Source organism: Suillus subaureus (genome assembly GCF_016647635.1).
Source record: "Suillus subaureus strain MN1 chromosome Unknown BJ212scaffold_25, whole genome shotgun sequence".
NCBI lineage: Eukaryota > Fungi > Basidiomycota > Agaricomycetes > Boletales > Suillaceae > Suillus > Suillus subaureus.
In genome coordinates this window covers 553,475-580,524 of record NW_024538581.1, presented here as the reverse complement: position 1 = coordinate 580,524, position 27,050 = coordinate 553,475, and the positions used below count along the sequence as shown (strand labels likewise).

The 27,050-nt window shown below is 47.1% G+C and overlaps 9 protein-coding genes across 9 annotated transcripts; 5 read left to right on the top strand and 4 right to left on the bottom strand.

Moving 5' to 3' along the window:
- Window positions 1-490: 490 nt before the first annotated feature.
- BJ212DRAFT_1578623 (uncharacterized protein) lies at window positions 491-2,500 on the top strand. The gene is made up of 4 exons (XM_041342223.1): window positions 491-1,199; window positions 1,254-1,521; window positions 1,584-2,203; window positions 2,259-2,500. The coding sequence occupies exons 1-3, from the start codon at window positions 539-541 to the stop codon at window positions 2,188-2,190; spliced, it is 1,536 nt and encodes a 511-aa protein (XP_041190964.1). The 5' UTR covers window positions 491-538; the 3' UTR covers window positions 2,191-2,203; window positions 2,259-2,500.
- A 614-nt stretch (window positions 2,501-3,114) lies between these two features.
- On the bottom strand, window positions 3,115-4,100 carry BJ212DRAFT_1301397 (uncharacterized protein; the record flags this gene model as incomplete). The annotated part of the gene is made up of 2 exons (XM_041333121.1): window positions 3,115-3,138; window positions 3,192-4,100. The coding sequence occupies 2 exons, from the start codon at window positions 4,098-4,100 to the stop codon at window positions 3,115-3,117; spliced, it is 933 nt and encodes a 310-aa protein (XP_041190963.1).
- Window positions 4,101-4,289: 189 nt separating this feature from the next.
- BJ212DRAFT_441012 (uncharacterized protein) lies at window positions 4,290-4,953 on the bottom strand. The gene has a single exon (XM_041343215.1). The coding sequence runs from the start codon at window positions 4,815-4,817 to the stop codon at window positions 4,425-4,427; it is 393 nt and encodes a 130-aa protein (XP_041190962.1). The 5' UTR covers window positions 4,818-4,953; the 3' UTR covers window positions 4,290-4,424.
- Window positions 4,954-8,797: 3,844 nt separating this feature from the next.
- On the top strand, window positions 8,798-10,707 carry BJ212DRAFT_440848 (uncharacterized protein). Its single transcript, XM_041343214.1, has 13 exons — window positions 8,798-8,976; window positions 9,033-9,088; window positions 9,148-9,180; window positions 9,232-9,251; window positions 9,306-9,320; window positions 9,373-9,411; window positions 9,467-9,495; window positions 9,554-9,567; window positions 9,616-9,648; window positions 9,812-9,871; window positions 9,924-10,338; window positions 10,390-10,438; window positions 10,492-10,707. The coding sequence occupies exons 2-13, from the start codon at window positions 9,037-9,039 to the stop codon at window positions 10,618-10,620; spliced, it is 888 nt and encodes a 295-aa protein (XP_041190961.1). The 5' UTR covers window positions 8,798-8,976; window positions 9,033-9,036; the 3' UTR covers window positions 10,621-10,707.
- A 382-nt stretch (window positions 10,708-11,089) lies between these two features.
- BJ212DRAFT_1369117 (uncharacterized protein) lies at window positions 11,090-12,649 on the bottom strand. The gene is made up of 7 exons (XM_041336210.1): window positions 12,573-12,649; window positions 12,361-12,521; window positions 12,215-12,307; window positions 12,017-12,154; window positions 11,787-11,867; window positions 11,657-11,725; window positions 11,090-11,604 (listed from the first exon to the last, which is right to left on the bottom strand). The coding sequence occupies exons 1-7, from the start codon at window positions 12,631-12,633 to the stop codon at window positions 11,416-11,418; spliced, it is 792 nt and encodes a 263-aa protein (XP_041190960.1). The 5' UTR covers window positions 12,634-12,649; the 3' UTR covers window positions 11,090-11,415.
- Window positions 12,650-12,748: 99 nt separating this feature from the next.
- BJ212DRAFT_1578619 (hydroxymethylglutaryl-coenzyme A synthase N terminal-domain-containing protein) lies at window positions 12,749-14,992 on the bottom strand. Its single transcript, XM_041342222.1, has 5 exons — window positions 14,751-14,992; window positions 14,573-14,699; window positions 14,162-14,518; window positions 13,351-14,063; window positions 12,749-13,296 (listed from the first exon to the last, which is right to left on the bottom strand). Exons 1-5 carry the CDS (start codon window positions 14,847-14,849, stop codon window positions 13,132-13,134), a joined length of 1,461 nt encoding a protein of 486 aa, XP_041190959.1. The 5' UTR covers window positions 14,850-14,992; the 3' UTR covers window positions 12,749-13,131.
- A 1,356-nt stretch (window positions 14,993-16,348) lies between these two features.
- Window positions 16,349-17,859, top strand: BJ212DRAFT_1301394 (uncharacterized protein; the record flags this gene model as incomplete). The annotated part of the gene is made up of 5 exons (XM_041333120.1): window positions 16,349-16,366; window positions 16,515-16,985; window positions 17,146-17,258; window positions 17,287-17,410; window positions 17,464-17,859. The coding sequence occupies 5 exons, from the start codon at window positions 16,349-16,351 to the stop codon at window positions 17,857-17,859; spliced, it is 1,122 nt and encodes a 373-aa protein (XP_041190958.1).
- A 777-nt stretch (window positions 17,860-18,636) lies between these two features.
- Window positions 18,637-21,178, top strand: BJ212DRAFT_1588910 (uncharacterized protein). The gene is made up of 5 exons (XM_041342445.1): window positions 18,637-18,884; window positions 18,943-18,977; window positions 19,037-19,296; window positions 19,347-19,398; window positions 19,448-21,178. Exons 1-5 carry the CDS (start codon window positions 18,770-18,772, stop codon window positions 21,026-21,028), a joined length of 2,043 nt encoding a protein of 680 aa, XP_041190957.1. The 5' UTR covers window positions 18,637-18,769; the 3' UTR covers window positions 21,029-21,178.
- Window positions 21,179-24,134: 2,956 nt separating this feature from the next.
- BJ212DRAFT_1369082 (uncharacterized protein) lies at window positions 24,135-26,442 on the top strand. Its single transcript, XM_041336209.1, has 6 exons — window positions 24,135-24,395; window positions 24,454-24,488; window positions 24,548-24,807; window positions 24,857-24,908; window positions 24,958-26,350; window positions 26,420-26,442. Exons 1-5 carry the CDS (start codon window positions 24,281-24,283, stop codon window positions 26,266-26,268), a joined length of 1,773 nt encoding a protein of 590 aa, XP_041190956.1. The 5' UTR covers window positions 24,135-24,280; the 3' UTR covers window positions 26,269-26,350; window positions 26,420-26,442.
- Window positions 26,443-27,050: the final 608 nt, after the last annotated feature.

Here is a 27,050-nt window from a genome sequence, read left to right as displayed (position 1 = left end):
ATAGAGCGCAGGCTTTACGTCTGAAAAGATGATGAACCTTCTCTTTATGGACTACTATCATTGATCATGAACTACCTTCCACCATCCGATTATCATGATATTCTAAAGCGCTTTCAACGTGTCTGGTCTAGATCCCCGATGAGTCACATACACTCAGCCCGAGCAAACAACTCAGTCATCGTCTGATAGTGCCACTGCAACCAGGAGCCACTCTGGGTAGAAACCTAACGATCTTCGCCCTCTCGTCCAAAAAAACAATATCACTGATATCAAGCAAGACTCACTCAAGTGGAATATACTCGGTGAGAAGTAAGTACTTTACATCATACAGAGCGCAGGTTTTACGTCTGGAAGATGATGGGCCTTCTCCTTATAGACTATCGTGATTCATCATTGACCATGGAACTATTATTCACTCGACCATCGATATGATGGCATCCGATTTTCATCGTGGGGCGTTAGCTTTAAAACGCATCCGGTCAATGTTCCTGATCTTCCATACCCTCCGAGCAGCAAACAAGTCACTCATCGTCTAGCGATGACATCGGCAATCAAGGACCACACTGCTGTAGAGGAACCTAAGCCTCTTTTTCCTCCACTCTTGTCCCGGAAATTCAACATTACTGATGTTAAGCAAGACGTGCTCAAGTGGAATAAGGAGTGGGAAGCGGCGATCGCATCGTCAACCGCAGCAGACGTCCTCAAGGAAATCTCTCATTTCTTAGATGATTCTTTCCTTACTCCTGATGACATCGAGTTCTTCCACCGGGATCTTCGTCACGTCCAAGATCATGTAGCTGGAATCCTGCGTAGCGTGTTTGACGAAGGTCACTTTGATACCATCTGGTTGTTGTTGAATGTCGCTGAGCAGAGGAGACATATCCTTGAAGGGCTGAAGGGGGCATCTGAAGCACCTACGATTTGGGGGCAAGATTGTCGTGCTCTTTGCCCAGAGGTCACAGTTTCGAACTTCTTAACGCAGGGCGGGAAGGGCTTCGTTGACTTTCTCACTCGTGTCTTGGAGATATCCGAGTCATCCACTAAGCCAGCATTCCTACCAAACTCATGGTGGGAACAGGCGTCGAACTTGCCAAATTCACGGTGGGAAGAGTGCTTGGATGTTTCACTTCGACAACAGATATCCCAAAGCACAAAGCTTTTGTTCGAAGTCGCGACTATCAATAGGAATAAGTTTATTGGCGAGTGTTTTCCGCTCATAGAACATCATGCGAGTCTTAACAGTCAATGAACAGCGCATTTTGTTCTATCCTCGTTGTTGTCGATCACGCATGACATCACCAATCGCAGCGAGGGGATAAAAGGAGTTCTGCACATTATGGAGAATACCGAGGGATACGTCGCTGAAACTATAGCGCATGTCAGAACGACTCTTAGGGATAAACCTCTTATCCGCTGCGAAAACTGCACGAAAACGCCAGAAGACATCGGACAAGGTGTTTGCTTCATGGTGTGCAGTGTTTGCAAAACAAAACTCAAGTTCGAGGTACATTATTGTTCTCAGTGCGTAATAGTCTTATAATCCCGTCTTTTTCACAATTCCCTCATGATGTTGCATTCGCCAGATCTTGCCAGAAAGATCACTGGTCCGTTCACAAAAAGGCTTGCGGCAAAAAGAAAGTAACACGGGGTCTGAGCGGAACAAAGGGAGACCCCCTTTGGGCATTCAGCGACTCGGATCCCGTCGCCAATCTTATCCGTTACCTCCCAAAGGATGGGAGGTTCACTCTCCGAGATATTGGAGTGAATCCCTGCAAGGGCAAACGCTCTCCCGCTGCGGAGCGTCAAGCCGAGATGCTTGAAGCCGACAAAGATGCTGATTACTTCCTTTTCACTGCGAGCGGCGAACGAATTCGCTTTGTGATCGACGATCTAGGCGCGAAATTCGTCTTCCGGACTCATCGCGGTGTGATGATGACGCAGCCAACTGATACTAAGGGTGGTGCTTGTGCTCTAGGGGAGTATATGCTCAAAGCCATGAGCAAATATCCTGGACTGAGTCGGGACATTATCCTGAAGCAAATATGCGCGGAATATGGAGACGACATTGCCGAAAAGATCGTGCGGTTGGAGCGGCAGGCTCAAGAACGGGGAACGGGCACATTCATAGATACTTGGTTGAAGGATTCTTCAAAAATATATGGGAATTACTCCTGGCTCGCATTGCTATGAGCATCTCGAAGTGGTAAGCATTTCTTTCTTGTCGAGTCATGTGCGATTTCATTGATCTGCGTTTACAGTCTATGCGTGTGTTTTGTATGTCAAAGATTGAGTTTTCACTTGCGGCCGCCAACCATTTACTTCTCTATAAAAGCTCTACTTGGTCCTACGTCTTTTGGTTTTGTCTTTGCCGATCATCTTCCAAGTGTATAGTATCCGTTAGTCAGGTTGAACTTCGGTCATGTTGAATCCATCTACATTCTCCATGTCGCGCTTGTCGTAGCCAACATGTCCTAACAGTTTAATCGTTACTTAAGTTCACTACAAACTTTGGCCAGGATGTTATGCCTCGAGTCATTGACCCCTGAACGACAGTAGAAAACATTTAATCCTGCAACGGGAGTCAACAACATCCTGTGAACACAAGCCACTATGACTATGCGCACATGGGATGTGTTCTTACACGAGCGATATAGCAGGCAATATATTTCTGGGCGCCAAGTAGAACATACTCGCGACTATGGAGAAAAACAAGGGATGGATTCTTGATAAGTGACAAAGGACAATGTGGTTGAAGTCGGAATGACTTGAGTGGAAGTTAGTAAAAACTACTGAACGGACGAAAGTCTTGGCCACAAATATTATGTCACGTACGAGATTATATGTCCGTATGTTCACCAAATAACGGCATCAAAAATATTCAATGTTTCTGGAAGGCGGGGAGAAAAGAAATCATAGGAACTGGGAGTCATTCGGACTCATTCCCTCTCAGTAGAAATACCCCATCCTGCAATTCGGTTTCAGTCAACTGCTGGAAGTCATAGAGGGCCAATGGTCTCGAGTACTACTCCTAGCGCTTCTGGACGACCTGTCCGATGACGTTCAGAAAGAGTTTCGCCGTAATAACGTATACCACCTTACTCAGGATGAGGATGATCAAAAGTCCATCTCCAGTTCAATCTATTTTTAAATCAGAATTGGTGTCCGTGATACAGAGCAAGGTAAATACATACCGAGGCAACTATCTCTTCAACTTTCTGAGCAAGCAGGTTGCTGAACTCTGCTATATTTTCCTTCACCTGACCAGAGCAGACGGTGCAATTTGCAGCCCTGACCACCCCGACTGTCCTGTCCGCTGCAGTCCTCACAGTGTCGCCAGATGGGCTATCCTTCAACAACTCGAATACTTCCTGCATATATTTTATCCACCATGTAACCGTACCATCACCCCATAGAAAGAATTTTTTGTCGTCACCCCGTCCGCAGCGACAGTACCCTGAACAAAATAGCCATTTGCAGCCGCTCTGACTACGATAATGATTTGTAATCCAGTTGAGGTCCCATAAGGTTTGTACGGCGGTAATGCATTTTTTGTGGTATGTTAGCAGCGCAAGAAGGTCGGATGCGGTGATAAGGTCGATCTCTGAACACCACGCTGGAATTAAGGGCTGACGCAAGGTGTATCTGGCGGCAGTGATAGTTTCATGTTTAAGTCGTGCATTCCTGGAAATGGCAAAGCAGCGAAGGGGCTCTGTCTCGAGAACTTTGGGATTCACCAGGGCCTGACATACTTTTTTCTCGATCAGGCCTAGTGAATACTTCCTCGCAGCTGCGAGAACAGGCAGGGCATCTGTTAGGTTCTCGAGAGAAGGATCCTCCGCCAGCGTTGAGGGATAGCAAAACCTAAGAAATAAATCCAGAGTTTTGCTGTCCTCAGACATTGCAACGACAACTAGACCATCCTTCATCACTTGATCGGTGATGGCGCCACCAGGTGCCTGAGGGAGGCAGAACAACGTCTCGAAGAATGGAGATGCAAGGGAGAGAAAAAGTGTGAAGACTCGAAACTCAACACCGTCAGCAGATCGCAAAATAATGTCAGCCTTAGCGTGATCGAATGGGGTTAAAGCACAAGTTTCCATCTGTGAATTGGTCTAGCTGTGTAGTAATATTCATTAGTATGGCAGGTTGTGACTAGTGAATTGAACGCACCAGTTGCTGAAAATCGTGGATGCGCGTGCAAGCTTGAAGTTGTCAAGCTCTCAAGACTAATACTAAACTTTGTAGCAACTGAGGACGTGTTTTGACGTGTTTAGCGCTGTTCGCGGCTGTGCTCGGGCGTCAACCAAAAGTCACGTGATGTACACGTCTGCAGGTCCGATACCATCAGACAGATTTTTCCTGCGGAACAGATGGCTCAGTGGCTGAGATCCCATTTTTGCAGAATGTATCGATTGAAGATCAAATCAGCACTCATGATTTTTGGCCTTCACGTGGACGCTTCCACCACTCCTACCGGTGACCTTTGTGCAAGTGTGAATGGTGATGCAACATGATATTAATTCACCCAAACCTATTCTTCTCTGTCGTTGGAACATTAAATCAGTACCACGATCGATAAGATACCCAAACCACCTTCTCGTTTTCCCTCCAAAGCATCCGACAACTATTGACTGATGTTGATCACTTGGATCTTGAGTTCTCGTGCTAAACATCACTGCCAATTGTCGCACGCTCCTGGAAAACGGAGGGTAACCATGCCAGTGCTTCGCCGGACGAGGCCGATGTCGGCCACGAGCTTTGCGTGATATCCTCGAATGCCAAGGATGAGACCTGAGGCGTGGTCCCAGCACAAACATTTCCACAGGCACGAGAACGTGGAGAGCGCCAAGATATATTTGGACTCCGGCAGAAGACGAGTCCTACAGGAACGATTAGTAGTCAGATGTATATGAGCCAGTCGCAGATTGACGTACCGAGATTGGAGACAACAACCCGAGGTTGAAGCAAGAAACAGCGACGAAGCTAGAATGGGCAGAACTTCAGCGGGAAAAACACATTTGAATTGCGAATTCATGCTGCAAAGCAAGACACGTGACTTTGTATTAACACGGTATACCAGTCCCAGACGATCAATCTTGTCGCAGTGTTTTATAACAATCCAAAATGCCAGACATAAGACAAGGAGCTCTAAGACAGTGACGAGTACCTAAGTCTCGGCGATGAGAAGTTGGGCGTCTGCAGCACTGCTTCAGAATTGTGACAAGTGCACTAATAAGTGTCAAAGAGGACGAGCTCCTCTGTATTCGTCACATGAGTCGGTTGCACCTTGAACGTTTGGTTCATAATTAAATCTTACCCTTAAAGTCATTTGCCAAGAAGAACTCCACAGTAGATCGTGACAGCCAAAAAGACTACAACGAGAAAGATCGGCATCTATCTGGATTGTTGATACATGACATGTAACCGAGTGATAATGATGACTTGCATGACGATTCAGTGAGTCATCGATAAATAATATTATTGAAGGAACCACAGGAGAGTAGCTCACCACCCAGCATGTCGAACACGAAGTAGGATGTCCAGAATTGAATGCTCTCAAAAACGGTACCTGAAAATCACAGTTACTGATCGGAGAACTCAACAAGTTTGAAACAAATTCACAATTGTTGCAATCGTTGTATTGAACCAAGGTGACCGATAATATTACATACTAGGAGTGCAGTTAGTTGGATGGGGCTGACAGGAATCAGTGCATAATACTCACTACATCTGGCCACGAGAATGACGAAACTTTCCCTGCATGCGGTCAGTTCGAGCCTCGAGGGGACTACACGCATGGAATGCCCGAGCATTTGAACTCCCGCAGAAGGCTTGTGATTTCTGGAAGCTGTTTTCAACATCAATACCGTTCTCGAGAGACTACCACCACACTTCTATACCAGGAATCGGCGTGGCAACCTTTGCAAGAGCAGGAGGGATGTCTCAATAATTCCCACTGTTCCGTCAGGTTCCATCTCGCTCACCAGGGAGCGATAATGGTCTTATTACTGGGATCTATCTGCGATTGCCGTACAATAGGATAATAAAAAAAGCAAGGAAAAGGTCCAACCATTACAGACAGATGACTCACCACTGCCACCGCAAATAACCATACTGCAATGCGCATGCCCTTCAATGTCTGAGAGGGGTGAGAAGATCGAGACTCGCTGTCGTTTGGGTTGATTTTGAAGTCTGGATACGGTTTACCGGAACTGATGGGGTGCATTGATACGTTCACTGCGGCTGCCTGCGTGAGAGCATAAAACGGCATATTGAGGGGATAAATCCAAGGTGTCAACACAATCAGCTGTGGGGGGAAAAAATTGTTTTCCAAACTTAATCTTGGTGCACTTGGTGCGGGTATTGCACGAAGCCCGTGTCTGCTTGTGATGCCGACGATTGTCCCCAGTGTGCAAGCGCATCGCGATCGGCAACTTCAAGAGGCAGGAGTGGTCATTGCGTCATGCAATTATTTGGTTGCGGAGACAACTTAGACAAACAAGAAATTTGGCACATCCGTCAGATTCCGTCTGGCTTCATGAACACAGGTGAAAGTTTTGAAGCTGCTCGAAACCACGGCCCCAGACCAGACCTAGCGCCACTCGCAAATAATACATTACTTGTTCTATCCCACTATTGACGAGGGCGTTGGTGGAATATAGCAGGGAAACAAAGGGTGCCACATTAAAGTCTTCGATTTTTATAGGTGATTCACTGATATGTGCAATCACAGTAAGGTGAGGAGCAATAAACCGTGCTGTAGCTAATATTACTGATCCCAGTGTCGAGAGCGGTACTTGCTGCTTGCTACGGTAGTACGTGGGGCCAGCATCGTCGATATACACTATGATCCTCGACGTCTGTCAAATTTTGTCAATCAGCCCTCCAACAACACCACAACCGAAACATCGACGTGGTGTGCATGAAGCGATGGATTCAGAGGCGCGCTAATGGTGGGTAGCTATGTGATAGAGGTGAGTGACTTGTCTGTTTGGTGCGTTTCGACCTGTTTTATGTTTCATGTTTTTGAGTTCTCTCGTGTCTTGCTAATAAATTGGCAGATCTTGGACGAGCCGGCACGCTTCCCCGGGCCCCAGCGAGCAAGGTGGGGAGAGCACTTAATTATCGATGGTTCACACCTTTGTAGGATGACTACACGATTTCGCTGACTCCTGAACTGGCGAGAACCTCTTGGCAACGGCCTATGCATTGGAATAACCCACGATGTTCACAACTTTTGAAAACTCGGTGTTTGAACATTCTACGCGTGACACCGCTCTTCCACCCTCACAGCTCCACACCCACTTTGATCCAATCAAAGGTAGTCGACAGTTCTCTCGGTCTTCTTTCTACTTGCTTTCATACGAAAAAAACATCGGCGCCGATCAAGGCCATCAATGATTATCAACGGTCATTGTTCCGCATCATATCCATTTCAGCGATGAACATTAGAGGCGTTGTATATTCTGGTATTTATGGCACGACCACCATCGTTATACTCCACCGACTTGACTCAGTCTACTGCTTACTATCCATTGAATATGACCTCAATCTTAAACCAGTTGGTTGCCGCTAATTGATTACAACATTTTTTAGCTGTTCGGTTCGCAGTCTGACGACGTTCGTGATGTCTTACTCTGGGATTGCCCCTGGTTTCACAGTTGCATCCTCTGTTAACTTGCAGTTATATATGATTGGCGCAAGCAAGATGGTAACAATAATCGAAGAATTATTGATGTACTCTCCAGCACTGTCATTCGGTCGTCAAACAAGAGGTAGGTGTCGTTGTCGGAGTAATTCTCTTACTACTAAGAATGATTTATAGTTCGAACTGGTTTCTATGAGCGGAATCGCATATCACAAGAACAACGGAATAAGACAAGCGATCGAGGCACAGGCAACTTTGGTTCCTCATGAGTGTTCTATGTTTATATTTCGGCAGATGTAGCTTATGGCAGTTGGCGACTTGTGCTGACCTCAAAATGTTCTAGGTGCGTTACATGGGAATACTCTTTCATACAGCGTGTTTGGTTTCTGACTAGATCTAAATGGTAACAGGCGGCGGGGAGTTTCCTGTCCATCTTGGTGACGCCAAATCTCTGATTGCCGACACTTGAATAATCATCGCTGCGTGGGATATTTTTACCATGGATTTTTCAGTCTGGATTGCCATAACATACTTCCATGAACTGCGACGATCATTCACAAAATCGACCAATCCGTAGATCTGCGACTGTTGCCCTGCATCTGACCACTGCTCATTATTTTTTTAGAACTTGTGGGAATCAACATCTATCATGGCACATTCCTTATTCATGCAGATATTTGTGCTCGGGCCATGCCTCGTTCTTAGCGTTCGAGGATCTAACGCTGAACTCGTGGCTGACTCCAACGAAGGGGCCGCCATGACTAAAATTACTTTCCAGGAGCACATATACAACGTATCAGCTACTACCGGTAGTGTGTAGCACGGGAAACGCTCAGCCGGTCGGGTACACAGGTCGGGTGCCGCATCATATCTCCAAATACAGCCGGGGTAGTCATTAAGTCTGAGATAGAGCTTTTCGATGATGACCGCTGTCCTCCCCGTTTCCACACACTCGAAGGTATCATAACAATGTCTATCCAGGATATCGGTTTGCCATATGGGCGTCAAACTATTTTCAGCCTGCGAGCGCTCAGTTTGAGGTTTGATTGGCACATGCAAAGTTTCAGATAATGATGGTGGTGGGACTTCATCTCATGGTTCCTAGTCTATGTAGGACTAGATAGGCTTTTACGAGAAGAATATGCGCCCTTGTGACTATTGTCAGTCGTGTGAGTGTTGATATTTTTGACCCTTCCATTGGTGCTGATTGTTGAGAACGTCGTGACACCGACAAGTGTGGTGACGCCAATTCGTAAAATGTCGTACAATTTTCTTTCGACCACCGACCCTGGCAAGATAACGAAACTATGTGGTTTATAAGTATCTACGTCAGTGATCGACGACACCGCATTCACACCTCGAATTCACCAGTTGATCTGCATAGTCTCATGTCGGATGAAGAAGTTGCCTATGCTCTCCGATGGAACAACAATATAGCAAGTCCGTCAATTGACTTGTTTGTGAACGAAGCATCATGCTGAACTTCATTGTTTTTCCAGTAATGATCTTTGGATTGATATCCTATGAGTACAGTCCGTAGCTTTCACGAACATTGCACTGCAACTGAGCGCAAGATGATCTAGTACTTCACTTCGAGAAAGAGGTAACGACAAGCTTATTTTCCCTTGGTCGAGTACTCATGCTCAAATTGTCGTAGGTCAAGTTTGTTTGGGTAGGTTCAACCCCCAATGATATCAAACTCCGGACACTGATCGTATGTCCAGACAAGAAAATGGTCAATGATGACGTATCTCTACCTCGCTGTAAGTTCCACCTTGTCAAAGTGCTTCGTGATTTTTTATTTTGTTGCTACGTCAGGTTCGATATTTTGGTGTTTTCCTTGCAATGTACGTCGCGGTGGTTGTGTCATCCAGTGACTACATTGTAGGCTGACACTGACCCTAGGCTTTGCGCCTGCTGTATGTGATGCTGTGCCAACTGAGCCATCATTAGCTGACTAGCACTAGGGGGAGGTCTAATGTACATTCCTGAACGGGTGAGTGTGTCAGTGCTTTCTTTTTTTAAAGGATTCCGGGTTGACCCAGATTTAGTCGTACGTCGGGAGTTCATTTAACAGCTAAACCTGATCACTGACTTCTCATTCAGCTGCAAGTATACTGTCTTCAACATGAACTGCATTCGCTTACCACGCAACCGCAACAGGCTACGTTCTTGCCGTTCTATTGGAATGGGGCTTTTCAATTTATTTTTGGCTGGCGGAAGGTAGGTCATACATTCTTGTATATCATTGTGCGTACCAATTTTCCACCCGCAGTCATTCTCATCTGGCGCCTTTATGCTCTATACCAATCCAGGTCCATACTGTATGTGCTAATCGGGTTGTTCTCAATTGTCGTCGCGATCTCGGTTGGGATGGATATATTCTTATATAGTCGACCCGTAGCGTTCTCGGGTGAATTTCTACTTGGATCGATTGCGTGCAAGCTGACGTCTCGTTGTATAGTGCAAGAAATAGTAACTCCGAACGTCAAGTATTGCACGTCTTCCTTCAATATCGGGCCTATGCCTGCGATCTATGCTTCCATCCCGATCGTATGCTTCGATATCTTCCTGGTTATTCTCGCCGTTCTCGTCCTCGTGAGACACCTTAGAGAACGAAGAGAAATACAAATAAAGCCTAACACATATATAATCCTGATCGTTCGATGTCATATCATATACTTCCTTCTGTAAGTTCGCCTTCGTCTAATTGGCTCTCTGTTATTCACGAAACCCCCTAGGAATTTGACAAACCAAATCTTAATGACGGTATTATGGGCCAACATTCCAGTATGATGATGTCGTTATTCCATAGAGATCAGATCTAACGAGTACACCCACAGCCGGCAGTGATGAGTCTCTCGGAGGGATTCATCAATTCTGCACCAGTTTATTGTTGCGCCCCGTCTGATTGTCAGCATCTGGGATACACATGCCAACGACGATTGCGCACATATCAGTACGGCGTTTGAAGATTGCATATGTTGGACTTTGCCGCCGACATCCGAGCAATACGAAATGGACTATGCATGATTCTAACCAGGGTGAAGGAAAAATATAGGGTGAAGTGGTTGAAGCCCTTGGAGGGTCTTGCCAAGTTCTTTAGCACACGAGAATAAGTAGTTCAGGGTTGAATTTTCTGTGTCTATGTACTATCTTGTGTGTAAAAGAAACCGACCACCTCAGTGGGTGCACTGGACTGCGTGGCCATCGAACGTAATGAGGTGTATTTATGGATGTTCAGTGGCATTATGCTGCCACCTTCGGTAGTAACTGACACCTGCACGCACAGATGTTGATACATCAACTGCGCGAGAGGTTCGGTGATAGGACAATCGAATACAGTACAGCTCACAAGTGACCGTCTACTTGTGAATACCATCGATCACAACAGTTCGCACCATTCTTGAATGAATAACAATCATTTACATTTGAGTGTGTGCAGGCGTTAAGTGAACGTGTCTACTTCTGAATGCCATCGCAACATTTCGCATCGTTCTTGAATACACGGCAATAGTTTACATTCGAGTGTGTGCAAGTGTCCGTCGCAAGTCTAGCGTCCGTGCAAGTGTGTCTGATACTGTTCGTGCAAGTAGACCGAAAGAATCATTGTTCTCATTTGAAGTTGTCACGTCCGTTTCCTCGAGGCTCGTGTGTTTGCTTGTGTCGTGTGCTTCTACAAGACAGCCGGAGGTTGTAATGGTTGAGTACGCATAACTAATATGAATCTACCTTGTTCGCGAATCCGATGTTCGACTCTTGGCCTTTCAATAGCTCTGACTGCTTAGGGTTATAGTAAGAGTATATCGTGTTGAAGTGGACACCGGGGGCTCGTCTTCCGAGTTGTCAGTTGAAGGAAATTGGTTTGCCAGCAATCTGTGGCCAGAAGCGAGATGTATCTCAATACGACGTTTCTTGGAGAGCGCAAATTGAGACTCTTCTTCCGGATATTCGACCTGACAGAAATCAATGTGGGTACTGGCAAGAAGAAGTACGAAAGAAGCAAACAGCTGGTTGCTTTCTCTTGTTGACATGCTGTGGGACTTTGCTGATAGTGTCGGAATTGCTTTTGGACTTCTGTTAACATACGTAGGCACGTAGCTGAGTGAAAATGCTATAAAAATGGCCAGAAGCTTACCCGAGTGCCTTTCGTTGCGTTGCTGATTGAGGGGTGATTGTTAGGCTCGCTAAGAAATTTGGCGAGTTCGCCTAGGCACATCTTATCATATTAAAATAGATGGTTAGCACACTGGATTACACGGCCAGAGCAATTGCAACCTACTTCATCGCCGACATTTTCTTCAACTTCCTCTCTTCCGTATTATCTCCGCCTTCGCTGTCATCACTATCAGTCAAATTATCACTGACATCATCACCTCTGCCTGACGTCTGGATGATAGGACGATGCTTGTAATAAGTATTGCGATGCCAGAGAAATTGGCCAATCATATCCCGCATAGGCCACACATCTTCAAATTGTTGGAGAAACGGATGTTGAATCTGCAGCTGAGTTGAGGCGTATCAAGACTCCAGACTCCTCCGAATAGAAGAACAAGTATATCTCACCAGCTCGAGTATATAATCAACAACAGTTTGATCTTGTGCGCGAATCGTTTTAGTAAGGTCTAGATATCTTGTGGCAAAGATGCGAGCTATAGCCTGCTCGCGTGGGACTCAGTAGCATATAGTCAGGTCAGAATAACAGGACGCGCTCGAAATTTGTTGTAACGGTCATTATCGCCAGTCAAACCCATCGCCTCTTGTACCTTGTACCCCCGTGGGGGAGCTCGTCTCGCCTGACCCTTCGGCTTAGGGATTTTGCGAGATTTGTGGTCAAGGCGATGAACGTCGTTTTTCGCATTGGTTCGAGTCCCTCATAACTAAGTTCAGCCTCAAAGACCTAAAACTATCAATTAGAGCATACTTTCGAGTTCGATTTGCGAAGCAAGGGTATTGATGGTTTTTGTGGACTTTCTGCTCGACATGATGGTGGTAACTGGCTTAAAGGGGTTTATTGACGTGTTGTTTATGTCTGTTGCATTACGTAATTATTCAAGTGTCACAAACTCACGCGCACGGTTCACTGAGGCCCCTCGCCTTAATCTTGGCGTTTGAACTATGAACAGATCCTTTTACATGGCTTGGCCAAAATTACGCGTCGCTTTCACATAACGGTCCGTCTTTGACGACTAAGCGACAGACACACATGGCGCTCAAGCCATTCGAATCCCCTTCTTGTGACTCAATCACGACGCGAAATCGAGGGGAATGTCACTTTTGATCCCAGAACTGATGCACTTGGTCTGATAATATATCGATTTCAGGCCTTCTAATCCATGAATTATATTATCGCCGCAGTAATCCCACATCTTTATGTAAATATACAAACATTTTCATCATGATACTACTGGTGCGTCGATGAGGTATATACGTCTAAATGCAATGCAAGTCATAACCGAAACGGATATCATGAAGTAAGAACATCAGATGGTGATACGAAGCATGCAGTCGCTCATGCCTTGGGTGCACGTGCGTATTTGCGACGGAACTTTGCTGTCTACGCTTTCGAGGTAAAATGTGCCAGGCCACATGTTCTCGATGGAACCTTCTGGCGTGTAGTTCACTGCATTGTGATTTTTCTCGCGAAGCTTTGAACGGGACATCAGCTAACTCGCATGGACACGAACAAAGGCTGTACTTACTGTGAGGGCATCAACGTACTCCTGACAAGGCACGAGCTTCATGCTTGCCAAGCGAGCAAGCAAGTCCATCTTCTCTCGGATCTCTGATGTATCACCCTTGACACGGAGAGTGAAGAAACTGGCAGCGCAACCAGAACCGAACGCGAACATGCTCAAACGCTTGCCCTGAAGCTCGGAAGGTGTAACGGAAGACAGGACAGAGGCAAGGCAGCCGTAAAGCGAACCCGTGTACATGTTGCCCAAGCGTTTCGAGCAGGCCATGCCAGGCTCGACTTTCTTGGCGTATGTTGCCTTCGAGACACCAATGAAGGTTTTCTCGAGGTTCTTGTCAGTGAGGGAAGCGGTGTATGAGGTTGCGAGAACGGATTCGGGGTTAGCGACATTGGCAAAATAGGGTGATGAGGGGTTTGCGAGGAAGTCGTTGTAGAAGAGACGACCGAGACCCTTTTGAACCTGCTTGCCGTATGGGCTGTGGAAGACGGCGTAGTCGATGTCATCGATGGAGAAGGAGGTCAGGGAGTCCTTGACATTCGCGTAACAATTGAATTGAGCCTTCTTAGCTTTGGCGGTCTTTTCACGGAAGCGCGAGTATGCAGCATCCAATGCAGAAGTGTAGGTGGTAACTGAGACAGGTCCGTCGACCTCGGGGTACTCCGAATCCAATCGGGGCTTGTAGAAATCGTATGTGTTTGTCATGTGACTGCCGTGTATCGCTGTAAGTTCAAACGTGGAATATCAGATCCGTGACCATCACTCCAGGAGCATCATGGAAACGAGCCATGATGTCCGAAATGAAATGGAATGAACGTACGTTCAACAACGACAGGTGCGTTGGGACCAATGAGAAGAGCAACAGCACCAGCACCACCGGCTGGGCGTGCGGCACCTTCAGCGTAGATAGCAATGTCACCACCGACAACAATAGCATTACGGCCGTCCCACGAGGTGGATTCAACCCAGTTGACTGCGTTGAAGAGCGCAGCAGTGGAACCATAGCATGCATTCTTGGAATCGATACCTTCGATGTCGAAGTTACCAGATTCGGAGAAGAGGTCCATGAGGGTGGTCTTCACAGACTTTGATTTATCGATGATAGTCTCAGTTCCGACGTCAATGCGACCAATAGACTTGGGATCAATGTCATAACGCTCAAGGAGACCAGAAACAGCTGGGAGGAACAAGATATGAATGACAATGCAAGCAGTGACATGATGATGCATACCATTGAGAGCAAAGGAGTTAATGTCTTCCCGGTCATCGCAGCAAGCCATGTACTCCTGGCCGAGACCAATGGTGTACTTTCCTGCTGGGACACCATCAAAGACCTCGAGGTCAGCTTCAGATATGCACTAAAATGACGTAAGATAAGATGTGATTGGCATGTATGACAGAAATATTACCCTTTGGGGGAAGTAGACCTCCATTGCAAGGATACCGACATCCTTTGGACGAGGAATTTGCTGCTCGGAGGAGACTGAGGAAGCAGGAGGAATGGCCATTTGTGTAGTAATATTGGATTGAAAGGACAAGAAATGGGTTGTGGATATGGAGGCAAGGGGAAGAGGTTATATAGTCATGATATGCCGGATTGGATGACCCGAAAATAATATAACGTTCAATTGATCTTCTTTGGAAATTTTATGGTACGATTCACTATATGGCGTGTTTCACAAAAAAAAACCCGCTGGCGGCGATCACCTTCCTCTTCTGCTCCGACTCTTTTCCAAGCGCTGTCGGGGCTTGAGCTGGCACTTTGTCATGGTATTTATCATGTCTTGAGGAGTGATCCAAAGTGCTCTTGACGCAGACAAGTACAGTGAGACTTCCTATATAATATCTCATTCATTCTTCCACAGCTGATTTTTTTACAAAAGTAACCACTGAATGATACGACACTAGTACTCTCCTCTGGACATGCTTCGCAATTCTGATGGGCCGACCTCAAACCGGAAGCGATGAGCACGTTACGTACAGGTCACAGATTACCGAACGAGTTTCCCTTGTTTGCGAAGCAGGCTGTGTGATAATATAGAGTCGAGCGCCTGCCCGGCCCATGGCACCATGATAATATCATCGCATATATCATCGCCTCTCCGGCTCAGATCTCAGAACGTATAGCCTGCGCTCCCTATCACCCCTCATTATTCAATTTCTCGAGAACAGTCATCCGAGCCCTTGGACCTTTGTAAGTGTCTCTCGTGGCGTCTTGTTATCATGACGAGTTCCCATTAGGGTCACCTTCACGTTGTTGATTGGAGAATAGACTAAACAGGACGTGTTATGTGTCAACATGACGCGACATGAAACTGATATGAATCGTTGGCGGTGCTAACCATATCAAGATATGGCTGTGACTCTTCAACTCGACCCGGTCGCCTGTTCAAAGTTGAGCGTGCACGCCCACCACTCATGCCTATGACTCCCTCGCCTATGCAGCAATAACCTAACCTTACAGCGTGCAGTGCTGAACAGTAGTTGCAGTACTTATCGCGAATTGTCTGCTAAAGCAAACCTTGTCCCTTGTAGCCTATAGAATGCTTTGTAGGTGCACATGCTCCGTACAAGTACTTGATTATTTTTATCGATGTAAAATCGAATGAAAAAACACAACTTCCTATATATACCACGCAGAAAGGGTTAAAAAAGGTCGAGCAGAGGGTTTAGGACTGCTCAAATTATTAAGTTTAGCAGTCAATTCTCGACAAGCTTTCTACTACGTATTGTTCGGAGCTGTGCGCCGTGTCCAAAGTCCAACGATTATCTAAGGTTACCTGTTTTAACGGAGGTGTATGGGTGAGGGTCAATAGTGACCTAGCCTGTACTATGTAGTACATGTGCGCACACGCCCAACCTTGAACGTCCTAATCCTACCCTTGGGCCACTATCGTCAATCCATGGCGACTTTCCCAGTAACCTCGCAATCGAACCAACCAATGCACCAAGGCTGTATGTTTTTTTATAGATAATTTCAGGTAGCGCAAGTCTCCAGTCAGCCTCCATGTCCGAGGACAATCAGGTCAGCCAATCGTTATGTGACTCACCTCCTCAGTACTCTCTGATCAAGTCAAACCTATATTTCTACCATAGCCGCCACTGTGAAGCGTACTTCCACCATCGCCCTCGCCCGTCTTTCAACTATCATACACATGATTGAATGCCTTCAGGACACTTACTATCCACCAAGCGGTCTTATCGATATTGATCACCCCCCAATCATTCGCAATCAGCTTTGCATTTCGTTGTCTAATCCAACTCTTGTGACAACAGAGCTCTTAACCTTACGCCAGATGGCCCATCAACGCAAGCAGGGCGAAGCTGTGAACTCGAGCTATCAACTTGGCACGAATGCGATGCGATTCCTCACAAAGATCAGATCATTCTGCACTATTTCGTTTGGGAAGCACGGATCCCTCTCTGTGAACGGTGCCCCGCCAGCTTGTATTTCGTTGTCCGACTCGACTCTTGGAACAACTGAGGTCTTTACCTTACCCCAGGTGACCCGCCAATGCAAGCAGGAGGAAGCTGTGAACTCGAACTACCGATCTTGCGAGACTGCAATACGATACCTCACAAAGATCTGCACAAATGCGTTCGGGAAGCCTGGATCCCTACTCTACGAACTGTGCCCAACCGTCGTACAACTTTCTGTCTAATGCCCTGGAGACTACCATAACCATCGACTCTCTCAGTTCAGTTGGCGACGACAGACGCGGACGACACCTTCGTTACTGCAGATGAGCTGTCTGTATCTTTCTGTTCTGTGTTGTTTTCTCATGCTTACATATATCGACGTAGCATCCACGTCTCCAATCTCGCACCTTAGCAAGTGAAGTTGTCAGAGAAGAACTGTACATCTGCGGTTATCTCAAACGACCTGATCAAGACCATTGTTTTCTCCGCCAGCCACGGTGTGTTGTCGTTCCACGGCTACTCCAGGTATTCCATGACCGCTGGCCGAAGCAAGCCGCAGCTGTCCCCGCGTCCTCCAAGAGCCCTCGACACCTGTCTCCACAGGCTATTGGTCAGGCGTGGGGGACTCACTATTGCAGAGGCGCTCAAGGTTGGTACACCTTTTAGTGAGTCGTGCGAACTGTGCTTACTCCATAGGCATAGTCTGCCAATATTAAGGAGAATCCTCGTACGCCCACTCCAACTAGACCATCTCCCAGTAATCAGTCGATCTACTGGTCTTGCAAGTCGCCACAGACGGCCCTTGATTCCTCTCCTTCTCCTTTGGTCCAAGAAACCCCTATGTCAACTACCCAGTTTTGTGATTTCTGTGAACACTCGTACTTCACATTGCATACTACACCTCCCTCATCGCCGGAGCTCGCGGACCTCAATGAGAAGGACGTTCTGGATGCGATGAGCTCCTTCTCTGAAGCTGCTCTGCGGTCCTTGGCCCCCCGAGTTGCGTTGATGAAGGCGAAGCGTTCGTGTATGGAGGTGAATGCGAGGAGTTTTCAAAGGTTGCGGTATGGGGAAGTCTGCCACCACAATCTTGTCTGAATCTTGCTCATCAGAGCTCGAATAGTTTTTGTTCGTTCTTTATATCTTCACTTCGGTTTCATAATACCGACTCTATGTCCCCATGCCGTCGCTTGAGATAAACACTTGGCGTTTGTTTGTCGGCAGCAACAGCCTTTGAAACGCTCTTAGCACTGCACCGTTTCTCACTCGGCACTCACGTTAACACAGCCTTTTCGATGCTACTGTAACCCAACAGAAGTTCGGCGGCTTGGCAGGAAACCCATGACAGCACTTGAATAGACCGTTTGAATCGGTGCCTGCCTCCGCGGGGGTGTCCTCTCGATGCATTCCTCCCTCATGGCGAGCCCACGTCAATATATTATCGTTGGCGTTGGCGTTTGTGGTACAGTGATCTATAAAGCACTACCACATCTTTCGTGCATCTATCCAGAACCACTCTTGACTGGCCGGTGCAGAGACGACACAGGAACACGGAATGTCGGATTCCGTGTCACGCGTCAATTAAACCATATTATATTTGGCCATCGACACTCATTATGGCAATAAGTGCCTGGGTTCATAAGTACGTCACGGTCACCAATCTACCTCTTTCTATACTTTCTATTCTATGAAATGCACAGGGCACGACTCAAACACTCATTCTTGCTACCGTGTTTCAAACATCGAAAGTTATTTTGGGGGGGCTCAAGGAAAGTTGTAAGTGGGAATCCGAAAGCGGTGTAGTATCAATCACGAACAGCCTTGCGGCAGGTTCATGTCATTGCTAACAGTATCTCACTGGTTAGGTTATATAATGATCGATTACCACCGGGGTCAGCGTTATCTAGGACGCAATTTCCCCTTACCTCGAGTTTGCCCTGATTCCTTTTTCAAAATATTCCTTGACTACACCTGCGTCTCTTCTTACCATCTTCCTCATTTCTTGAGTATGCACTTCGTTCGCTTCTTTGCGTATATTGCTTTTTGTCTTTCTGTTGCGCGTGCGTTCAGTGTATCTGTTGGGACTCCCACTCAATGCGATCCTCTCACAATTTCATGGACTGGTAAGCGCATACCTAGTACATTTTATATGCTCCCGCTGAACATCATCGTGGTTTTCAGGTGGGCAAGCACCATTTGAGATAATCTTAACTCCCGTTCGTTGGCGCTATTGTCTCAAGCGCATCGATCACGCGCTAATATTTGTGCTTTCCAGTCCTTGGCAATGTATCAGAATTATTCTGTACCAGCATCAGCCTTCAGCAATGGCAAAGGCTCTTATTCAATATCGCAGTTGTTGTTATCGACGGGAACATCGTTTCTACTCACTATGTCTGACGCCACCGGATTTGGTTCGGGTGGGACGACAAACCAATTAATTGTTGGGAATCCGGTTGCAAATAACAGCTGCAGTACTACGGTTTTGTCTCCTCCTTACACGTTCCAGTTGTCGCCACTCCCGCTGACACAATGCAGGTAAGTTTGGTTCGCCTACTTTTTGTGGCACTGACCTACCACTACTGCAGTCAATTTACCGTTGCGGCAGATAGCAGTGCAGTCCTGCCAATTACTATTGTGGTCAGATCATCACCAATTCTATCAAAACAGTCTACTTATCTTGCTACAGCAACTTATTCCTAGCGGACAACCAGTCGTATCCTATTCGAATAGTGACACTTTTGCCTCGGTTGTAAACGTTAACCAGGGGACGAACCTCCTGTATTTTGTCACCGACTCCACGGGTAGACAAGGTGGTGTCTCTGGGTTCCAGCAGGTCTTAGGGTCGAGTACTTCCTCTTGCCTAAACGCCAACTCGCCATCATCCACTATAGGGATATCGTCCACATCCACGGCTTCACCGACATCTGGTTCAAGTAGTTCACCAAGCAGTTCAAGCAGTCCATCAAGCAGTCCATCAGGTAGTCCATCAAGTAATTCATCACACAGCAATGTTGCTATTATCGCAGGCGCCGCGGGCGGCGGTGGCGGGGCGGTCCTTATTGCATTGGTCATACTAGGCATGTGCCTGTGGCGTAGACGGAGAGCGTCTCGCTCTCCGGATGTTCAGCCTCCTACAACAAACTATCCACGTCAACTACAGCGTACAGATCCAAAATATGAAGCTGGCCCTTATAGTAACGCTCCGTCACAATTCTCTTTCCCATACGAGACAAACCCCCTCAGCTACCATACCCGATCCATTCAACCCAGCCTAGGAACTCAATCAGACTTGACCAATTTATCCGCGAGCAATTTTGCAGCCGGCCCCCCTCCCTCATCATTCAACCACGCACAACATTCGCGCCAGAGCTCCAACACAGACTCTCATGTCTACGGGGATGCTCGAAGTTCGGCCATGTCATCCGCTTATAACCAAATGTCTCAACCAATGTCAGCAGATTACCCATTACAATACCCTGTTGGTTACCCTCCCGTTCGACCCGGCAGTCAATCACCCCCTCTTAGTACGTCTACCGGGAACTTCACAGCCAGCGACCGCCCCACGCTGCATTCACGCCAAAGCTCAAACGCAGACTTTGCTGCGTATGGAGACACTCGAAGTTCAGCTGCTATGTCATCTGTTGACAGACGAATGGCTACCGTCGCTGAAACACCATTACCATTACCATGGGAGACAGGTTCTGTTAGCTACCATGGTCCACCCATTCAACTCGGATCCCAACCAAACCCTGTTAATGCGCCTGTCGCCAACTTGGCGGTCAGGGACCCTCCCACACCCTTCAATCAGACACAGCCTTCGCACAAGAACTCTTACACAGACTTTGCTGTCTATGGAGACGCCCGAACATCAGATATGACGCCCGTCGAGCATATGGCTACGGGGGCTCGACCAGCATCGCCATTACCACGCAAGACAAACCTTGTCTACCTTACTCCACCCGTTGAACCCGGATCCCAATCAATATCTATTTCTGCCGGCAAAATCGCAGTTAACAACCCTCCCACACCCTTCAATCAAACACAGAATTCCCGTCAGGGCCCCGACACAGACAGCTTAGCTGTGTACGGAACATCTGGAAGTCGACCTGTGGCGTCGGCTAGCGCCGCAACGGCAGCTGGTCAAACAGCCTACCAACCCCCTACTCAATTCATTGTGCATACCGACGCTGATGATGTTGTGCCAGATGCCAATGGTTTAGTTGAACTTCCGCCGCAGTATTCAGAGCATCGGGGAGTCCATGCCTGAGTCTGCATCGTGACCTACATTCCCACGTTCTTGAGTCTTCGGACGTGGGTATGCCTGTAGCGCATTCGTTTCATTTTGTTGGAGTGTCTTGTCTTCATAAATGAAGTACAAAGGCATCGTGCTCTTATTTTTAATTGGAAAAAGTGAACCTCTGTGATGTTCTTTTCGAGTGTCTCATGATCATAATGACATGTACTTAGTGAATGACTAGGAAATACGAATATATATATGAAGTGTAGGATCTGAATCTGCTGGAGGAGAGAAAATAAAACTACTTTCCATGGTACTGTAAAACGTGACAATAAGAAATACATGAACGATGACAAGACAGTGTTGGCAGCTTCAGACTGGTTACTGAGATGTCACCGGAGCTTCGAAGATATAGTACTGAATGCACAGGTCAGGTTATGAGTCTAGGAAACCATCGTAAACAAACACGCACCTTTGCAAGTTTCTCGCCTTCGCATAGAATAGTGAGGCAAGACAGCAGATGTGGGACATTGCACTTGAAGGAGGGTTTGAAACATAGTCACGAACGGAGGAGTAGTATATATTCACGGGGAGACTGCTGTCAGTAGGAATATTTATGACAGGCCATAGCTGCGTCGATGCTGTCTCTGCCTCCCTGCCCTCACCAGAGCAAAGATTTGTAGAATTGGCAGAGGGTCCGCAAGAGCAGCGATAACAGACAAATGCACGTATGCCCGCTTGGGGTCAGCGCATGTGGGAGGGTACGGTCGTATTACTTGTGAGCTTCCGTGCCTGGTTACAATTTGCTCGTTAGCTCGAGTATGAGCTGAAGCTGGTCACATGTCAACCGTCACAATTAGGCGAAATCCACACAGATAGCTCACGCTCCACTCACGTACGAGCACATATCTCAATGTCTACTATCCCTGCACCTCCTCGTCGGGTCATTTGTCGTTTCATGCGCAGCTTCTCGCTCTCTGCCTCAGTTATCGGGCTTTCGCATCATGAGGTTGCCAACAATGATAAGTGCAGAACCTGTATCGTGAAGTTGGTGCGGTGCTAACAGGGCATCAGTTTGCACAGCCGGAGATAGCCTGGTTGAGAATACTTGATTGATGTACAGTGAAGGTACAATGTCATCGCTAGATCCAAACTGCGCTAATAGAGGACATGGAAAAAGAAGACTGGGGCGTGCTGATACGACCGCATGAAGCATGATCTGTTGCTCTTCAGATCGTACAGGCTGATTTCGTAAAACTTGATTGACGAGCCTCGGCAACGTCCGCATCCTAGGACTCTTGATTGTATAAGAATGACCGAAGGTTGTTGGCACATCATCAGTATAGAACGAGTTGAGAGAGTAGCTCACCCATGCCATACTAGTACAGCTGCCAACGCGCACCCCTCGATGCTTATTCGAATGAAAATCGATGCAAAACTTGGTCTAAAAAAGGCCCAGGCGTGATGTATATTGTGAGCCTTCGAAAAAGCTTGCTGTCTTGATGTTCTCAATGAGCATCAGCAGTCTCCCCGAGTGTAATAGGCGAGGTTATTCAACGAGGGGAGCTTATATTGGCATGACAGAAATATTAGTTGTGTAAAACAAGGGAGAAGTAGACAAATCACTGACCTGCATAACCCTTTCGATGAACAATCCGTATGCACACCTTCTCACCCTCCACCTCGGTCATCGGCCCATCGAATCAGAGTACCGTCAGTAGCTTTCGTGTTTGCACTGCTGCTGAATGAAATATTATCCAGTGCTTCTTTTGGACAAGGAGGTGATAAAGAACTTTCTTGTTGTCGGTCGAGTACTCATGGTTATTATATGTCTGGGTCAGTATTCAACCCCATACTATTTGCGTGGCAATGATACCAGCCCTAGGATCGACCGAATCTCCAGAAAAGACCGTGGTCAATGATGTCATGCCTATACCTTGTTCAACTTGCTCTGTCACACTGCTTTATGGTCTATGTATTATTTCTTCCTATGCTAGGTTTGATATCTTGGTCTTTCCCTTGCAATGTACGTCGTGGTGACTTGTGTCCTTGACATTGCACGTTAACACCGGCACTAGAATTTGGGGCTGCTGTATCATGTAACACCATGTCGTTGGAGCCATCCTTCGCTGACTAGCGTTAGGGGGATGGATGTTCTATATACCTGAATCAGTGAGTGCTTTGATGCACTCCAGAGTGTTCTAAGTTGATTCGTGTTTAAGCCGTACGTTTCACTGAATTTGTTTCTTAGCTAGGTCCCAACTGTTATCAATCTCTCTCATTCAGCTGCAAGTATAACTCACGCACTAAACTGCAATTCCCTCATCATGTAATAGGCTACGACATTCTTGTTGTACTAGAATGAGGCGCATCTGTATATCTTTGCTTTGTGGAAGGTAAGTCATGTTGTCGGCAACTCATCGTGTGTACCGATTTTTCATCCGCAGCTATAGTTATTGTTCAGCGCTGTTACCCATACACTCCCAGGGTGCCTGGCAGGTGCCTGGGGCATCGAGAAAACTCTCTTCCCACTAACGTGGGAGTCGGGCCCCGGGGACACTGCTAGTATCTAGTGGCGGAGTGGTGACAGCGCACACTCCTTGAATAGACTGGTTGAATCGGTGCATGCTTCCGTGGGGTGTCTTCTCGGATGTGTTCCTCCTCACGTCGACTCCCACCCCAATTGATTACCGCTGGCGCTGGCGCTTGCGGCACGGTGATCTACACACCACTGCCACATCCCTCGTGTGTCCATTCAGAGCCACTCTTGGCTGGCCAGCATAGAGATGTCATCGGAATGCAGAATGTCGGAACCGAGGATTCGGTATCGCGCGTCAATCAAAAACTTGTTATATTTGGCCATCGACTACGCAGCGACACTTGAATTACAGCACTAAATACCTGGATTTATAAGTACGTCACAGTCACCCATCTACCTCTTTCTACCTATCCTATGAAATGCACTGGGCACGACTCAAGCCATCAATGCATCATTCCTGCTACCGTGTTTCAAATATCGAAAGTTGTTTTTTAGTGGCTCAAGGAAACTTGTCAGTGGAAGAATCCGATGGTGGCGTAGTATCAATGATCACGAACAGCCTTGCGGCAAGTTCGTGTCATTGTTTAACAGTATTTCGTTGATTGGGCTATAATATGGCGATCGATTCTCACTGGGGTCAACTTTATCTAGGACGCAATTTCCCCTCACCTTGAGTCTGCCCTGATTCCCTTTTTCTTGACTACGCCTGTGTCTCTTCTTACCATCTTCCTCGTTTCTTGAGTATGCACTTCGTTCGCTTCTTTACGTATATTGCTTTTTGTCTTTCTGTTGCGCGTGCGTTCAGTGTATCTGTTGGGACTCCCACTCAATGCGATCCTCTCACAATTTCATGGACTGGTAAGCGCATACCTAGTACATTTTATATGCTCTCGCTGAACATCATCGTGGTTTTCAGGTGGGCAAGCACCATTCGAGATACTCTTAACTCCCGTTCGTCGGCGCTATCGTCTCAAGTGCATCGATCGCACTCTAATCTTTGTGCTTTCCAGGCCTATCAAGTGTCTTATAGTTATTCTGTACCAGCATCAGCCTTCAGCAATGGCAAAGGCTCTTATTCAATATCGCAATTGCCGTTGTCGACGCAAACAAAGTTTTTACTCACTATGTCTGACGCCACCGGATTTGGTACGGGTGGGACGACAAACAACTTAACTGTTGGGAATCCGACTACAAATAACAACTGCAACGCTGCAATTCAGTCACCTCCTTTCACGTTTTCGTTTTCATCGCCATCCCTGACGCAATGCAGGTAAGTTTGGTTCGCCTAATTTTGTGGCACTAACCTACAAATACTACAGTCTATTGACCATTTCGGCCAATGGTAGTGAATTCCAGCCCATTACTATTATGGTCAGATCATCTCAAATTCTATCAAAACAATCTACTTATCTTGCCACAGCAACTCATTCCTGGAGGACAATCAGTCATGTTTAATTCCGTGGATAGCCCTTTTAGCTTCGTCGTAGACGTCATCGCAGGGACGGACCTCCTGTATTCGGTCACCGATTCCGAGGGCAGATCAGGTGGTGTCTCTAAGTTCCAGCTGGTTTCAGGGTCGAGCAATTCCTCGTGCCTGAGCGCCAACTCGCCGTCATCCACTGCAGGTATGTCGGCCACGGCTTCACCGACATCTAGTTCAAGTAGTCCAAGTCCAACAAGTAGTTCATCAAGCAGCAATGTTGCTCTTATCGCAGGCGCAGCGGGCGGTGGCGGTGGGGCGGTCCTTATTGCATTGGTCATCCTCGGCATGTGCTTGTGGCGTAAACGGAGAGCATCTCGCTCTCCGGACGTTCAGTCTTCTGCACAAAGCCATCCACGTCGACTGCAGCATACAGATCAAAAATACGAAGCCAGCCCTTATAGTGATGTTCCGCCACAATCCCCTTTCCCATACAACGCAAATCCCCTCAACCACCACACCCGACCCATTGAACCCAGCCCCAGAACTCAATCGGACTTGACCAATTTATCCACGAGCAACTTTGCAGTTGGCGCCGCTCCCCCATCACTGAACCAGACACAACATTCGCGCCAGAGCTCCAACACAGACTCTCCTGGCTATGGGGATGCTCGAGATTCGATCACATCATCCGCTTACAACCGAATATCTCAACCAATGTTACCAAATTACCCATTACAATACCCTGTTGGCTACTCTCTACCTATTCGACCTGGTAGCCAATCACCCCCTCTTAATCCGTCTACCGGAAACTTCACAGTCAGCGATCATCCCACACCGTTCAATCAGACACTACATTCACGCCAGAGCTCAAACGCAGACTTTGCTGTGTATGGAGACGCTCGAAGTTCTGCTACTATGTCATCTGCTGACAGACGAATGACTATCGTCGCTGAAACACCATCACCATTACCATGGGAGACAGACCCTGTTACCTACCCTGGTCCACCCATTCAATCTGGATCCCAACCAAGCCCTATTAATGTGTCTCCCGCCAACTTAGCGGCTAGGGACCTTCCCACACCTTTCAATCAAACACAAAATTCCCTTCAGAGCTCTGACACAGACAACTTAGCTGTGTACGGAGCATCTGGAAGTCAACCTGTGGCGTCAGCTAGCGCGCAAACAGCCTACCAACTTCCTGCTCGGATCATTGTGCATACCGACGCTGAAGATGTTGTGCCAGACGACAATGGTGTAATTGAACTTCCGCCGCAGTATTCAGAGCTTCGGGGAGTCCGTGCCTTGTAATCTGAGTCTCCATATGACCTACGTACCCACACTCTTGAGTCTTCGGACGTGGGTATACCTGTAGCGCGTCCACTTTTTTTTCGTTAGTGTCTTGTCTTCAATTATGAAGTTTAAATCGCGACAAGTGAATTTCTGATATGTTCTTTTCAAGTGCCTCATAACCATAATTTATATTTTATCACATACCTAGTGAAGAACTAGGAAATACGGTCTCATTTCTAGGATATGATATATGTAGTCATGTGGCGTGTACTTGGGGGAGAAAAAGGATGTTCCTGCGAACCGCTCTTCTCTTTTCGTCTCCTGTCATTTTCAGGCCTCTAACTATCCTCTCAGCTGGGGTGAAATATAAACATGGAGATTGTGCAAGGTGTATTTATGTAAGAACTGAATTTTCGAACTTTCATTGTTATTAGGACGGGCGCCAAGTTGCCCCATTGCACACTGACCCCAGAGGCCTGCAGATCTGCTTAGAGACCTTATCAGCTCAACCGGGCAATGCTGAATTAATGGAAACTCAATCAAACCTACAATCCACTGCCTTACCGTATTTTAAATTTCATCGGTTACCACGCTCCCAACAAAGCCGCCCACTCCGCGACATGCGGCAGCCTGCCTTTTGATCATTGGTCAATGCAACTTCTGGGCCCGGGCCTCGATTGTGAACTTGCACGATTTTCATGTGACTCGCTCAAGTACTCATGTCAAGCAGTGTTGCACTGTCAATAGATCCTCCATGAAGATCAGGCGTGCAAACTGCATGCCATATCCACGAGTCACAA